The sequence below is a fragment of the Triticum dicoccoides genome, chromosome 3B, assembly GCF_002162155.2.
Source record: "Triticum dicoccoides isolate Atlit2015 ecotype Zavitan chromosome 3B, WEW_v2.0, whole genome shotgun sequence".
In the NCBI taxonomy this organism is placed as follows: domain Eukaryota; kingdom Viridiplantae; phylum Streptophyta; class Magnoliopsida; order Poales; family Poaceae; genus Triticum; species Triticum dicoccoides.
The window spans coordinates 24729666-24743675 of record NC_041385.1 but is presented as its reverse complement, the minus strand read 5'-3'; the positions used below and the strand labels follow the sequence as shown (position 1 = coordinate 24743675).

Below are 14010 nucleotides of genomic sequence, written 5' to 3'. Positions count from 1 at the left end.
TCATGCAAGAACCTAGCTGTATGCGCATTTCTAAATAAGAGTAATAAATAAAATAAAATAAAGGAAGAGAATGTAAAAAAGGTAGTAGTCTAATAGCCAACCTTATTGTATGAGTGACTACACATAATGACTTTAGATGACATGGTAGCTGCATATAGCCAACAGTTAGCTATACTATTAACCATGATCTAATGCTAGTGATATTTTTCACTCTCTTTTCTCTTTCCTCTCATTTGCTTATTTTATCTAGGAGCACGTGAAGAGGCTGGCTATTGCATTAGAGCCCACTCTCATCTTTTTTGCTTGTCTCTTTTCTTCTCATAGGAAAAATACCATGTAAGCGGGTTTATAGCCCACTATCGTACTTGCTCTAAGCGATGTATCGATGTATCACGGCGACTATGTCTCGCATTCAGCGATAGATTATCTCACTGAAGCGTTTATTGTTATCAGGCCGACCCATCCGCGTACAATGAAAATAAAATAGAGAACGAAAAGGGCACCCATTCACGTACAATGAAAATAAAATAGAGAACGAAAAGGGCAGTTGTAGGGGCGAATCCTGGTCTACTAGGAGATTACCCACGCTGTTAGCCACTATGCCCATGTCTAGTTCATGATAACAAGTCGGGGCGAGACGTACTTGAGGCGAATGGAGGCAGGTTTTCCACCGGTTTTTTAGGTTTTTTTCTTTCTGTTTTTTTGTTTGTATTTTTCACGGGGTTTTCTTCGTATTACCTCTAGTTTTACTGTTTTTCTATTTTCTTTCATTTTCGTTGTTCTTCTTCTGTTTTGTTCATTTCTTACTCGGTTTTTTACAGTGTTTTTTCTTTTCTTTTCCTTTTTCTTTGTTTGTTCTTTGGTTTGTTTGTTTCTTTCTCCTTTTTCAACAGTTTCTTTGTTTACTCTCAGGTTTCATTATTTTAAATATACATTTTTTTGTGTATATCTAATACATTTTGAACACAGGTTTTACATTTTTTAAATGCTTGATTGACATTTTTAAATACCAAGTTAAATTTTTAATACATTGTCAACACTTTTTAAATACATATTTACATTTTTATTTTCAAATGCCTCATTAACATATTTCAAATACAAGTTTAGCATTTTATGATTACATGGTCAACATTTTCGCTATAAACATTTAACATTTTTCGAATACCAGTTTCACTTTTTTTAATACATGGTCAACATTTTTTCTATACATATTTCACATTTTTCAAATATAAGTTGAACAATTTTTTAACACATGGTAAACAGTTTTTCAATACAATTTAACAATTTAAAATGCAAGCTTAAGATTTGTTGAATACATGGTCAACATTTTTTATACACATTTAACATTTTAGAATGCAAGTTTAACATTTTTCAGTACATAGTCAACATTTTTGTATACACATTTAATATTTTAAAATGCAGGAGCTCCTGGGCTGGCCCATCTGGAGCTGGGGCGCCCCGTTCCCATGTGCTTCGCCTCTGACTGGGCCTTCAGCCCAGCTTCTTTTGGCAGTATGGTCTTCACCCACGTGGCCACGTTAGCAGTTTTGCGGACGTGGCTCCATGTCAGCCGGTATCGTCAACGTGGCGTCCTCAACACCTTTTCTTCTTCCTCCGTCCTGCGTCTCTCCCTGCTCCCATCTTCTTCGCCCCGGCTCCATCGCCAGCCATGGCACATGGAATCGGCGGCGAGGCGGGGACCACTTCACGGACGCGGTGCAGTAGTTCTGGTCCCGGGACGCGTCTCCCCCGAGAAGCCACGAGCCCTCAGCTCTACTGTAAGTAACAACGGATCAGAACGCATTCCTCTGGGCTGCTTACCCTTCGATCCTGAGTACTCTGTCTATTTTAATCACAAAATTTGGGTTCTCGATGCTTCAAACTGAGCGCAGGATCAGCAAGCAAAGGGTTCTGAATTCTGATGGAAGGGCGCGCAGAAAGTGTTCGACAGAATGCCCCACCCAAAACATGGGTATATCTATCCACCGGCCTGCCAGGAAATTGCAGTGACAGGAAAGATCCTGCTGCCCGCCGACAACGACACTGCAATGCACTGGCAAATCTTGTCGATGGAAGAAGACCCAATACATTCATCCCACCGGCACATGCTCGGTAATGTAGTGGCAATTCCATAGTGTTGTTCCCTTCAATGTTTTCTTCCTCTTCATTGTTTCAAAAGTTTTTATTTGTTCCAGGTGTCTGTGGAGTTACTATAAACAAGAACAGCCGGGTCACGACACTTGCTAGATTAGTACGTGCCACATCCTCAACCATAGCCTTAACCTTTATCGGTTTCCAGCTAATAGAGTGGTATTTTCCCAGATACTCAAGGCCACATCAGCCGGAAAACGACGCTGCCTACAGTCGTAAATAGCAACCAAGGACAAGAGCAAGAGACGCTGGCTAGATCTAAACTATTGACCGTTTTGGCGGTGAATCTTCTTGCAAAAGTATAAAAGGTTAAATCAGTATCTGCCCCATCATCGACCACAACCTTAGTCTTTTATTTGTTTCCACCTAAAGTGTTATATTCCCGGATACTCAACGGAAGACCAATAGAACATTCATCCCACGTGGGCTCAGTAATCTACTGGCAATGCACTAGTGTTTCCTTCAATATTTCTTCCGCCACATTGGGTTCATCGCATTATTTGTTTCAGTTGTTTGTGGACTTGTTATAAACAAGAACAATACTAAATTAGTAGGTTGCCCCGTCATCAACCGTTGCCTTAATCTTTTATTGGTTTGCATCTAAGTGGTATATTCCAGGATACTCAAGGCCACATCAGCTTGAAAACGATGCTACGGTTGTAAATAGCAACCAAGACAACAGCAAGAGACGCTAGATAGATGTAAACTATTGACCGTTTTGGTGGTGAATCTTCTTGGAAAGACAGAAGATTCCATCTTTTCAGGTCTTCAAAGGGACAAGGGTGGTGCTTAGTGGGTGTGCTACCGCTAAGCAATAGTAATATTGAAGCTTCTTGTAAGGTTACTTTAGAAATATATGCACACTGCACACCACAGGATTGGTTTGGGAGTTTTCCACTAAACCAAAGATATAAACGTTCTGTGGTTCTCATAGCATACTCATGAGTCATTACCCAACAACTCCATTACTGAAGCAAAGATTTGTATAGCCAGCTCCATCTAGGAGGCAACCATGTTAGAGGGTGTAATCTGGTTGCTAATCCTGAAGCTTGGGGATGCCCTGGCGAATGAAGCAGCTGTGCTAGGGAAGTCGTTTCTCGTCGAAGCATCTGCTCTGCAAGGCCTATTTGGCGAGATACGGAAAATGAAGGAGGAGCTGGAGAGCATGCAGGCCTTCTTCCGAACTGTCGAGCGCTTCAAGGATGCAGACGAGACAACTGTTGCATTCGTGAAGCAGATGCCTTTAACATCGAGGATGTTATCGACGAGTTCACCTTCAAGCTGGGGGAGGACCGTGAGGGGATGTTTCTGTTGAAAGCAATTAGGAGGGTCAAGCAAATCAAGACATGGTACCGGCTAGCCAACAATTTGCGTGACATCAAAGCAAACCTCAAGAGTGCTGCAGAGAGGAGGCGCAGGTATGACCTCAAGGGTGTTGAGAGGGACGCAAAACTGACAAGAATAGGCAGCTTAAGTATTAGACCTGCAGAGTCTGTACATTTTAAAAGGGCAGATGATCTTGTGGGGATTGCGGAGAACAGAGACTTGCTGAAGAAATGGATGAAAGATGAGGAGCAGCGACACATGATCATCACTGTTTGGGGCATGGGAGGTGTTGGTAAGACAACACTTGTTGCGCATGTCTACAACGCCATCAAGACTGACTTTGACACCTGTGCTTGGATCACTGTGTCTCATAGCTATGAGGCTAATGATTTGCTAAGACAGATTGTTGAAGAGTTCCGAAAGAATGACAGGAAGAAGGAATTTCCGAAGGATGTTGATGTCACAGATTACAGAAGCCTGGTGGAGACAATCCGCCGTTACCTAGAGAAGAAAAGGTATGTTCTTGTCCTAGATGATGTTTGGAGTGTGAATGTTTGGTTTGACAGCAAAGATGTGTTTTTTGGTGGCAAGCTTGGTCGGATAATTTTCACATCAAGGATATATGAGGTGGCACTGCTTGCTTCCGAAGCCCAGATGATTAACCTGCAACCCTTGCAAAATCACTATGCATGGGATCTGTTCTGCAAAGAGGCATTTTGGAAGAATGAAAACAGAGACTGTCCACCAGAATTGCAGTATTGGGCAAACAAGTTTGTGGAGAAATGCAATGGCTTGCCGATTGCTATTGTGTGCATCGGGCGCCTACTGTCATTCAAGAGCGCGACTTTTCTGGAGTGGGAGAATGTATACAAAACTCTTGAGCTGCAATTTACAAACAATTGCATCCTGGATATGAACATAATCTTGAAGGTTAGTTTGGAAGACTTGCCACACAACATGAAGAACTGCTTTCTTTACTGCTGCATGTTCCCAGAGAATCATGTGATGCAAAGGAAGTGGCTAGTGCGGCTCTGGGTCGCAGAAGGATTTATTGAGGCGAGTGAGCATAAGACGCTGGAGGAGGTCGCAGAGGATTACCTGACCGAACTCATCAACCGGTGCCTGCTGGTGGAGGTTAAGAGGAATGAATCAGGATATGTCGATGATTTCCAGATGCATGACATCCTTCGTGTGTTGGCCCTCTCCAAGGCACGCGAAGAGAATTTTTGTATTGTCCTCGATTACTCAAGACCCTCTTATTGGGAAAGCACGCCGTTTATCAATCCAAAGAGGGGATATCGCGCACCTTGCAGAGTCCGTGCCGCATCTCCGCTCCTTGCTTGTCTTCCAGAATTCGCTGACTTTTGGCTCGCTCCGTTCGTTCTCAAGGTCTGTTCAGTTAATGTCTGTCTTGAACCTGCAAGATAGTTCGATTGAGAGCCTGCCAAACGAGGTGTTTGACTTGTTCAACCTGCGTTATCTGGGCCTTAGACGGACCAAAATTGCAAATATCTCACGGCTGATTGGAAGGCTGCAGAATCTGCTTGTGTTGGACGCCTGGAAAAGCAAGATCACCAACCTGCCAGTGGAAATCACAAGGCTCTCTAAGTTGACGCACCTCATCGTCACCGTGAAGCCACAGATACCGGCGATGCAGTTCGTTCCTTCCATTGGCGTGCCGGCGCCTATTGGCATGTGGTCTTTGGCGAGCCTGCAGACATTACTGCTGGTGGAATCCAGCTCCGAGATGGTCCGTTACCTCGGTGCTCTGGTTCGATTGAGGTCGTTCCGCATCAGTAGAGTCCAAGGCCGCCATTGCGAAAAGCTCTTCAAAGCCATCACCAATATGGTCCATCTCACCCGGCTCGGGATCCACGCGGATGACGACCAGGAGGTTCTGCAGCTCGACGCGCTCAACCCGCCCCCGTTACTCCAGAAGCTTTTCTTGCTAGGGGCGTTGGAGAAAGAATCACTGCCCCGGTTCTTCTTGTCGATCAGCAAACTGAAAAGCCTCACCATCCTGCGGCTCGTCTGGTCAAAGCTCGAGGAGGACATGTTCTGCTACCTCGAGGAGCTGCAGCAGCTGGTGAAGCTCCAGCTCTACGATGCGTTTGACGGCACCAGGATGCGCTTCCGGGAGACGTCGTTTCAGAAGCTCCGGGTGCTCAAGATCTGGGGAGCCCCGCGTCTCAGCCAGATGACGATAAGAAGCGGGGCGATGCCCAGCTTGGTCGATCTCAAGCTCCTGCTCTGTCCGGAGTTGAAGTCGTTGCCGTGCGGGATCGAACACGTGGCCACGCTTGAAGAGCTGACCCTGGATTCCACGGCGGAAGAGCTTGTGGACAGGGTTCGGCGCAAGAAAGAGGACAACATATCTCATGTTCAGAGAGTCTACGTCGGGTTCGTCAGGAACCGCGAGCTCGCTGCAGAGAGGATTCAGTAGTAGATGCAGCTCCATCCTCTCTGCTTCTTATTTGTTTCTTCTCTGCTGTAGTAGATTCAGGAGTAGTATACTATAAGTCATCTGATGTAACTTGAAACCTTCAGTTTCTATACAAACTGTGCAAAGCCTTATTTATGTTTGTGCATTTTAAAGTTTTCCTGCGTCCATGTTTGCGTTTGTCTTCACTATATTTTCCATGATCAAAATCAGCTTCAATTTCAGTTGTGATTCGATATGTTTCACTTATTGTCTGAACTTTTTTTGGGGGTCACTTATGTCTGAATTTTAGTTGCAGATCATGCTAGAATCAGTGTAGTTTGGGCTTTAGACTTGTGTACAGCTTATTTCCCTTCCAACACAAAACATGATTTTTGTTTCCCCGCGCGTTAATTATGGTCTGGAGCAAGGCCAGACGGCACGAAGTTTAACCTGTAATTTCAGTAGGCTACATAGATGGAAAATGGCTTTTCTTATTGTACTGATTCCATTTTGTTTACAGGATGATCAGAAACTGGAAGATGCACCCCAATTGCATACAGTTCCTTACATTTTCGTGCCATAGCAGAGCAGCACATTGTTCGGATCGAATTTCGCGCCAACATTGCATATCTTATCATAAATCAAGTATTTTAGAGGAGCTAAATTTTTTCTATGATCCTTGTTTGTTTGTACTAGCATTTCGCATGAGAAAATGGAAAAAAGAAGGGTTCACTGTAAACCCGTGTGAAATTCAGCAAGTTTTTTTTACCAAAACCATGGTAGCATTGTAAACCCGTGTGCAAAAGGATCAGCCTTTGGTAAGCTGCAAAAGTGCAAATACTGATGCTTCAGCACTAAATATACCACAAATTATTTTAGACTCTTTCTGAAAATTTACAGCTCATTTTTTGTACAACTTTAAGGGCCTTGATTTCCTACCCATCTACTTACTTACAAGCAACCGCTGATAAATTATATAATTACATAGTTCTGCGAAAAATGATTAGCACTTTTTGCCATCTCGTCTGTGAAGTGTGTTTGTTGATCTAATTATAATTACTAGCAAGAGGTCCTTGCAGGACCGGAGGATGTCCTGACGATTTCAGAACCAAGGTCGTGTATCTTTTGCAGCATCAGGGCCTTCTCCCGCTCCAGCTGCTGTATGTACAGATCCTGCTCGTCCTGGACGCTCTCCACCTCCGTCAGGGCCAGCGACAGCGCCTCCGCATCGCCGCCATCGTCAACCAAGCCCGAGCATTTCTTCAGGCTGTCTCTCATCTGCCCAGAGTTTCAAAGGATGTCCATCACACGGGACATACAAGCGGTGATGTTCATCACAGAGGAGAATTAAAGTGGCAGGAGTGAACAGAAAAAAGCATGGATTTATGCATTGGCTCACCTGTGCTGATATCTTGTGTCCTTTGCCAAGGGCGGACGCGTCTGTCAGCAGGCTGGTTTTCTTTGCCGAGTCTGCTGCAACTCTTCGGGCAATCTTCACGTGGATTTCTCCGCTCCGCACTCCTTGCAGCGGTATCCATTTGTCGGCGGGTTGATTCGGAGAAAGCATGCTGTATTCGACGGTGCAGTTGCCTATGCTGGCGGTTGGAAGGACCGCGTTATGGTCCTTGACATGCAGGATCAGGGGTTCTCCAGTTTCTGCAAACTCAAATGTCTGGTTCCAGTTTGGAGCCAGCGTCTTGTAAATGACCTGCATGGAAGGAATTATTCAGCTCAAACTGGTTGCCGCACCTAGCAACTGCAAGTAAAAGATTTGACTTATACTGCGGCCCCAGATATAGAAATGGTGGCAAAGACATGGTTGCAAGAGTTAGCACACTGCTATGCTTACTGAATTTGGATAATCTAGAGTAACCTGACACACTATCAAATAATTATTCATGATGGGTACTACTAGATCAGTACGTGTGCGCAGTTTATGCCTTCGCCATGGTACTGAGCTTATTTTCTCTGCTTAAAAACTGCTCAGAAATTCAGTATGACTCCCGCTGTTTCTACTGGGAAAGATTCCATGCAAGAGAAATGTAATGGAACTTATTATTGATGAAAAACATCAATAGAACTAATCACCAGACCTTGGTTCGCTTCTTCTTGTTCCCATATTGCACCCTGACATATGGATCACTAGTTCCTCTAAGATCAGCAGCAACAAGATCCCTAGCCTCAATTATTACTAGCTCGATCCAGCCAGCTTCAACTTTACTGCTTGATCTCTGAAAAAAGGAGTGCAATTCACAATCCAAATGCACAAATCAGTTGAAAAAAATGGCACACCAAGAAAGACTATATGAAGCTATCTGAATAAACAGAATCAAGGATAAACAACTAGTAGTGGAGGGTCTAATGCGTACTACTAAAATAATTGTACTGGACATAAAAATTTAAAAGTTTTAGTAGGGTTCTTAGCAAAATACTGCCGGTATACACACCTTCAGACTGTCGTTGTGATCATTTGATATTGCCTCTATTTCGAGCCTGATCTCTCCTGAATCTACTTTTTCAAGTGGTACCCAGACATCTCGGCTAGCACCATCTAGAAGTCCCTCCAGATTTACTCTTGCACTGCCAATGCTATCATCACTGAATGTGTCTAAATTATAGCATTTGACCTTCAGATATTCACCACCACCAATCTCATCAAATTCAAACTTGTCATTCCAAACTGGTTGGGCCGTACGAGAGAGTGTCTTTGTTCTGTATAAAGCCTAGTGGAACAATCTGATGTTAGAACACAAAATTATCTAAGCTAAATATACTGATTTGTTTGTGAAACCAAAGTTGAGCAAGGTAACAAAAACCTTTCCATACTGGAGTTTCACATAAGGATCACATTTCCCAGATTTACTGTTTACTGCAAGGGCCCTACCCTCCACTACTTTGACTCTGAGCTTCCTTCCTGTCCTTGACTGAAGCTTCGGTGATCCATCAATGGAACATTGAAATTCATTGCTCAGAGAGTTACTCAATGTAACCGACCCATCAGAGAATTGCCATTCTTTTAGCACAAGACTGACAGTTAACTGCAAACAAAAGGATTTGGAACGGTTTGCAGTGCAATCAATAAATATAAAGCAGTTCAAATATGTAACTGTATACATATAGTAAGGATAACCTCCAACACATATGGCATAATTGGCAAAGCAGACAGACTAATATACTTTTTTTTGTTAGCTTATGAAAATTAGCCAGCAGATATGAATCCATGTATTAGAAATTACAATCTTATATCAGGTCTAAAAACAAACAGGCTGTATATTATGTGAAAAAGAACTGATGATGCACATATAGTTACTAAAGAAGAAACGGCAATAAATAGGCAAGTTACCTCGCCTGTGATATCCTCCTCAAATGGAACCACCATTCCAACTTCTTTTCCACAATGCTCAGCATGCCTTGCAACCACACCATCATTATGTCCTATAGCCCAAAATATTGTTGAACCATCTAAAACATACTTGACCTGTTTAAATTGACTCTTAGTGCCTTTGTTATGCAGGAAGAACCTCAAATGTCTAAAGTGATGAAAAACATAGTGAAAGAAGAAGAGCACTATCTGTACCCTACCTTTATCTCACAGCTTGTTAGGTAATTATACTTGACACCATCGGAATCCAGTTCATACAGAAGAAACTTGACAAAACCTGTCTCTCCATGCAGTACCATGTTAAATGTGCTATTCCATGTAGGATTTGGACCCTCACAAGTAGTTGTTTTTCTCATCAAAGTGCCAACTTCCACCTCAATAAATGTATGTGCCTTCCTGTTAAGAGGAGTCCCAGGTGTAGTGCTTCCACTTGAGCTTTGCTGATTCCCTAACTCATTAGTTCTGCTCTTTCTGCCAAGGTTACTAGCTGAAACAACAGTAACAGAAAGAACACCACCAACTGCTTGTTTCTTCAGATCTACTGGTGGCAAAGAAAAGCAGAGACGGCGAGGCTCAACCATTGTCTTGGCTATTGTTTCAGTCAAAAGCTTTACCTGAATGGATATTTAACCTTATAAATGTCAGTACACAATGGCCGCCACCATTACGTTAAGAAAATGCAAAGATATCAAGAGCTGAACTAAATGGTCCACACAGACCCACCAGCCATGTTGAGACACCCGGTAACTCCATACCAGGAACTGTTTGGCTTCCACCACTTCCAAATGCTACACCTATCCTGACTTCTGGAGTAGATTCAAAAGAGTAGAGGACAGCTTCGCCATCAAGAATGGGACTCAGTAGAAGCTGCAACAATGTAATCTAAATCAGAGATAGTAGCAGAACTCAATCCTGCACAGCACAGTACGGTGCTGCAACTCGGAGAGTCGATTGTTATCAATTCAGATATGTTTAACATACAATGTAGTCCCCCCATTCCAAGTTTAGAAAATTATACTCCCTCCTTCCCACAAAATAGATCCCCTAAGTTTTTTCTTAAGTCAAATTCTCAAGTTTGACCAAACTTTAAAAAGTCTGACATAAGACAAACCTTAAAGGACTTAAATCTTTTGGGAAGGAGGGAGTATAAACATCTACAACACCAAATTAGTTCATCGTATCCATCATAAAATATATTTTCTATACTATATATACTTGTGTAGTATTAGCACATTTCCCATAGACTGAGTCAAATCTAGAGAGTTTGAATTAGGACAAAACTAGAACTTCACGTAATTTGGAACGGAGAGAGTAGTCAAGACAAAGCAGGTAACGGCATAACCATTGGGATAAAAAATATCAATGTACAGGAAATGCACTAAGCCTCGCAAAAAAACTGCTTCCTGTGAAATAACACAAGACACCATGTCCTTGCTGTGACAAACGCCTATAATCTAAACTGCATGCTCAAGCTTTTTTCCTTTGTCAACCACTCATAATTAAATGGCTCTTACAAAACACATTTTTTGTAGTCAGCCTCTTGACATCATTAAACAAAGTTGGGAATATGTCCCTTTCCAATTAGATATAATGGTTAGAAAGAGCATAACCAATGGAGAGAGCAGAAGACATACATCTCCCTTGATGTGGATGCTGTTTATAACAATGCGAGCAGTGCCCATCAGAGGTTTCGCTAATTTCGCCATAAACATCACACTCATCTCTTTGCTGTGCCAATCAAAACCCAAGGACATGACTTGCTGCATATTCAAAAATAAACAAATTATAGTGTTAAGTTGTGTCTTAAATAAACTATGGATTGTACAAGTCTTTCAGATAGCACACAATACAGAATATGGACAACTACCTGTTCACCTGAAGTCATCCAGCGCATACCCTGCTCTCCCAAGGTAGGTGGGCAAGAACCGAGTGAGAATTCCTGTAATTCTATTTTATCCTGGGGATGTAAAACCAAAGTTTTAGCACTGCAACCAGAATAGCAAATGAACAAGGAAAATGAATTAAGGGGAACTTACTATCAGTTTTGGTTTTCGATTCTTTAAGCGTCTCTGCAAAGTTATAGACTCAGGTCAGCTACTTATAAAAAAAAAACTGTAGAAACCAGTGAGCAACATGTCTTGCAGTACATATTGACTACCTCAAATTAATAGAACCAAAAGGAATTTGGTAATGAATTTGATTCATAGATCATCAAATTCCATCAAATGCATATAGGAGTAGTATAATCTAATTTGATTTGCCAAAACCTTTTGAACTAAGTTGCATCCAAGCACAAAATATAATTTCAAGATATGGCGCAGAAGCTCACCTCGACAGTAGATTGGAACTTCTTTGATAGTTTTGGCTCCATGTAGTTGGGCCAAACTTCAATCAAAAGTTTGTTCAACCACTCGCAAGGCTCTATTGGAGTGGTAGGCTATACAACAGAGTAAAATGAGCATGACTGTATCTCCATAAACAAACAGTAACATAAATAAAGCAAGGGAACAGCACATACTGTTGTGTTCAGTATAAGGTGCTTCCATCTTTTGTTCAAATCTTCTACAGCCATCTTCCGTTTAAACCTGCCATACTGCATCAGTGATACAAAAGGGTGAGAACTAAGGAGACAAACGAAACCATTAGGGACCCAGATAAAATGCTGTTGCTGCTAATCTCACATTCAAAATCACTATTAGCACTTAACAGATCAGAGTGTCTGAATAAATAAAAAGTTATAGTTCACACCTCACACTCTGTTTCTCTTTCAGAAAGTACAAAAGTATCATGTGAACGCCCAAGACCAACATTATACACACTCTGTTTCTCTTTCAGAAAGTACAAAAGTTTATGTGAACGCCCAAGACCAGACATTATACATGCTATGCTAAAAGTAAGATGGCATGAAACGGCCTACGAATCTGTTCATGATCTGAACAAAGCACAGGGGAAAGAAACGGCAGCTACCTGAATGGTCGCCCAGACGGCGGCGGCGAGGGGCACCCAGTTGGAGAAGGGCACGACCCAGCGCTCGACGAACCAGGCGAAGAGGCCGAGCGGGATGAGGAACGGCAGCAGGGGCTGCTCCACCATGACCTGGTTGAAGAAGTCGAGCGCATCCTTGGCGTGCAGCTTCTTGAGCCCCTTCTTCGGCATCTCCGCTGCACCCTCGGCCCCGCGGCTTCAGGGACAAGCCGCTCCACTCTTGTAGCAAGATTCCACACAACACAAGCACGCACACCTTGGCGTGGTGACTGACAGGCAGATGAGATGACTTTGTTCGGTGCTTTACGCCTTTGTTCCCACTGGTTCTTGTCTTGCTCCTAAGCCCATCTCATCATCTTTTTGCACGCACCACACGCGGCTTTCTCAGGCACACTGCCTGTCGTCTGTCCACCTGCAATTTAGCACGAGTTAATGCCTGCCCGCATCGTGAAGAGACGCCACCACGGCAGCATCGGTACAGAGATGATTAGGTCCTGGAACTGTTCCCACTTGTGAGATGTTTCAGTCTCACCTGTCCTTTCTCTCCCCCATCCCCCATCTAGTGTGTAGAGAGAATAATACAGTCCCTGAATTGAAATCCAGGCCTCGTAGCAGCAATTATCATGGAGAAATTGACCTAGTGGTATTAGTGTTTGGCTACGGCAATTGCTCTGCTCCTTCCCACTCACGAGATCTTTCAGTTTCACCTGTCCTTTCCCCCCCTTTAGATACAAAAATAAATAAAAATCCATGTGTGGTGCTAGGCAATTATCATGGGGGAATTGACCCAGATGAGCCTGCCTGCCCAAGTCAATGGCGGAATCACGGGCCGTCTAGAACCACGGAAAAGTAGAGGGGGGAAGTCTACAGTCTAGTGTGTTGAATTTGTGGGGAAGACATGGCAATTCTAGTACTGAAGGGTCGGGAATTGGGTGGGAATAATCGGCAGGCATGAATGCGCGGAGGAGGAGGAGGAGGGAAAGAGAGGAGAAGGAACCAACCTGGCGCCGCCCGAGGGGCGCCGTGGACCAGACTGCCGGCGGGCGGGCAAGCAACCGGTCCCGGAGCACGCGGCCTTCGTCCCCCTCCGCCGCCGAGGCTCGCGAGGGCCCCGGATTGAGACGTCGATCGATCTCCCGAGCGGAACCACGAACAGGCCTCCTCCCCGGCCGGCCGCGTTGGGACCCCGGCAATAAGGACCGACCGCCGGGCCTGGCGGCGAGTATGGCAAGTTTTGGGGCCGGTTGAGGTCGGGATGGATCGATCGGGGCCGGGGCGGGCAGGTTTCCTTCCTTGCCTTGCTTTGGATTGGATCGTAGCGCTCGCTGTCCGTGGGTTGGTATTTTGGAAGCTTTGGGGGGTGGGGGGAGCGGCGGAGGGGCGGAATGCGTCCGTCAAATTTGGCTGCTCTCTTCTCTTCTGTTCCGCCTTGGTGCGAGAGGGAAATGAAGAGGGAGAGGGGCAGTTGAATCAACCGCACTCGTCTCCGGTTTCGTCCACGTCCGGTTTCCACGCCCCCCCCCCCGGAACCCAAGAAATAGGGAGACGACGACGACGGTGCGCGTCTGTTCCTGCCTCACCTGTGCCTGTGCGGCGTCGCCGTCGGATTGGAACGGCCACTCCACCCGCCCACCGGGTACCGAACAGATGATGGTGGTGACGAGATTCCGTTTGGACGGGGCCGGTGGGTGCCCGTCGCCGTCGACCTACTGTGCTGTCCTCCACGACCACGGCGACGCGTGCC

At 44.4% G+C, this 14010-nt stretch overlaps 1 protein-coding gene and 1 pseudogene across 1 annotated transcript; one reads left to right on the top strand and one right to left on the bottom strand.

The window, feature by feature from the left end:
- Positions 1-1583: 1583 nt before the first annotated feature.
- On the top strand, positions 1584-6633 carry LOC119274478 (annotated as a pseudogene).
- A 113-nt stretch (positions 6634-6746) lies between these two features.
- On the bottom strand, positions 6747-13772 carry LOC119274479 (synaptotagmin-4-like). The gene is made up of 15 exons (XM_037555185.1): positions 13268-13772; positions 12249-12678; positions 11800-11874; positions 11611-11718; positions 11318-11350; positions 11149-11238; positions 10916-11041; positions 10005-10148; positions 9482-9895; positions 9243-9377; positions 8716-8937; positions 8347-8622; positions 7993-8130; positions 7299-7607; positions 6747-7177 (listed from the first exon to the last, which is right to left on the bottom strand). The coding sequence occupies exons 2-15, from the start codon at positions 12435-12437 to the stop codon at positions 6959-6961; spliced, it is 2478 nt and encodes an 825-aa protein (XP_037411082.1). The 5' UTR covers positions 12438-12678; positions 13268-13772; the 3' UTR covers positions 6747-6958.
- Positions 13773-14010: the final 238 nt, after the last annotated feature.

Coding starts and splice junctions, on each gene's coding strand:
- LOC119274479 (XM_037555185.1), bottom strand. CDS start 12,437: ATGCCGAAGAAGGGGCTCAAGAAGCTGCACGCCAAGGATGCGCTCGAC. Junction 11,239..11,317: donor ATCGAAAACCAAAACTGATA/GTAAGTTCCCCT, acceptor TTACATCCCCAG/GATAAAATAGAATTACAGGA. Junction 11,042..11,148: donor GGATGACTTCAGGTGAACAG/GTAGTTGTCCAT, acceptor TTGAATATGCAG/CAAGTCATGTCCTTGGGTTT.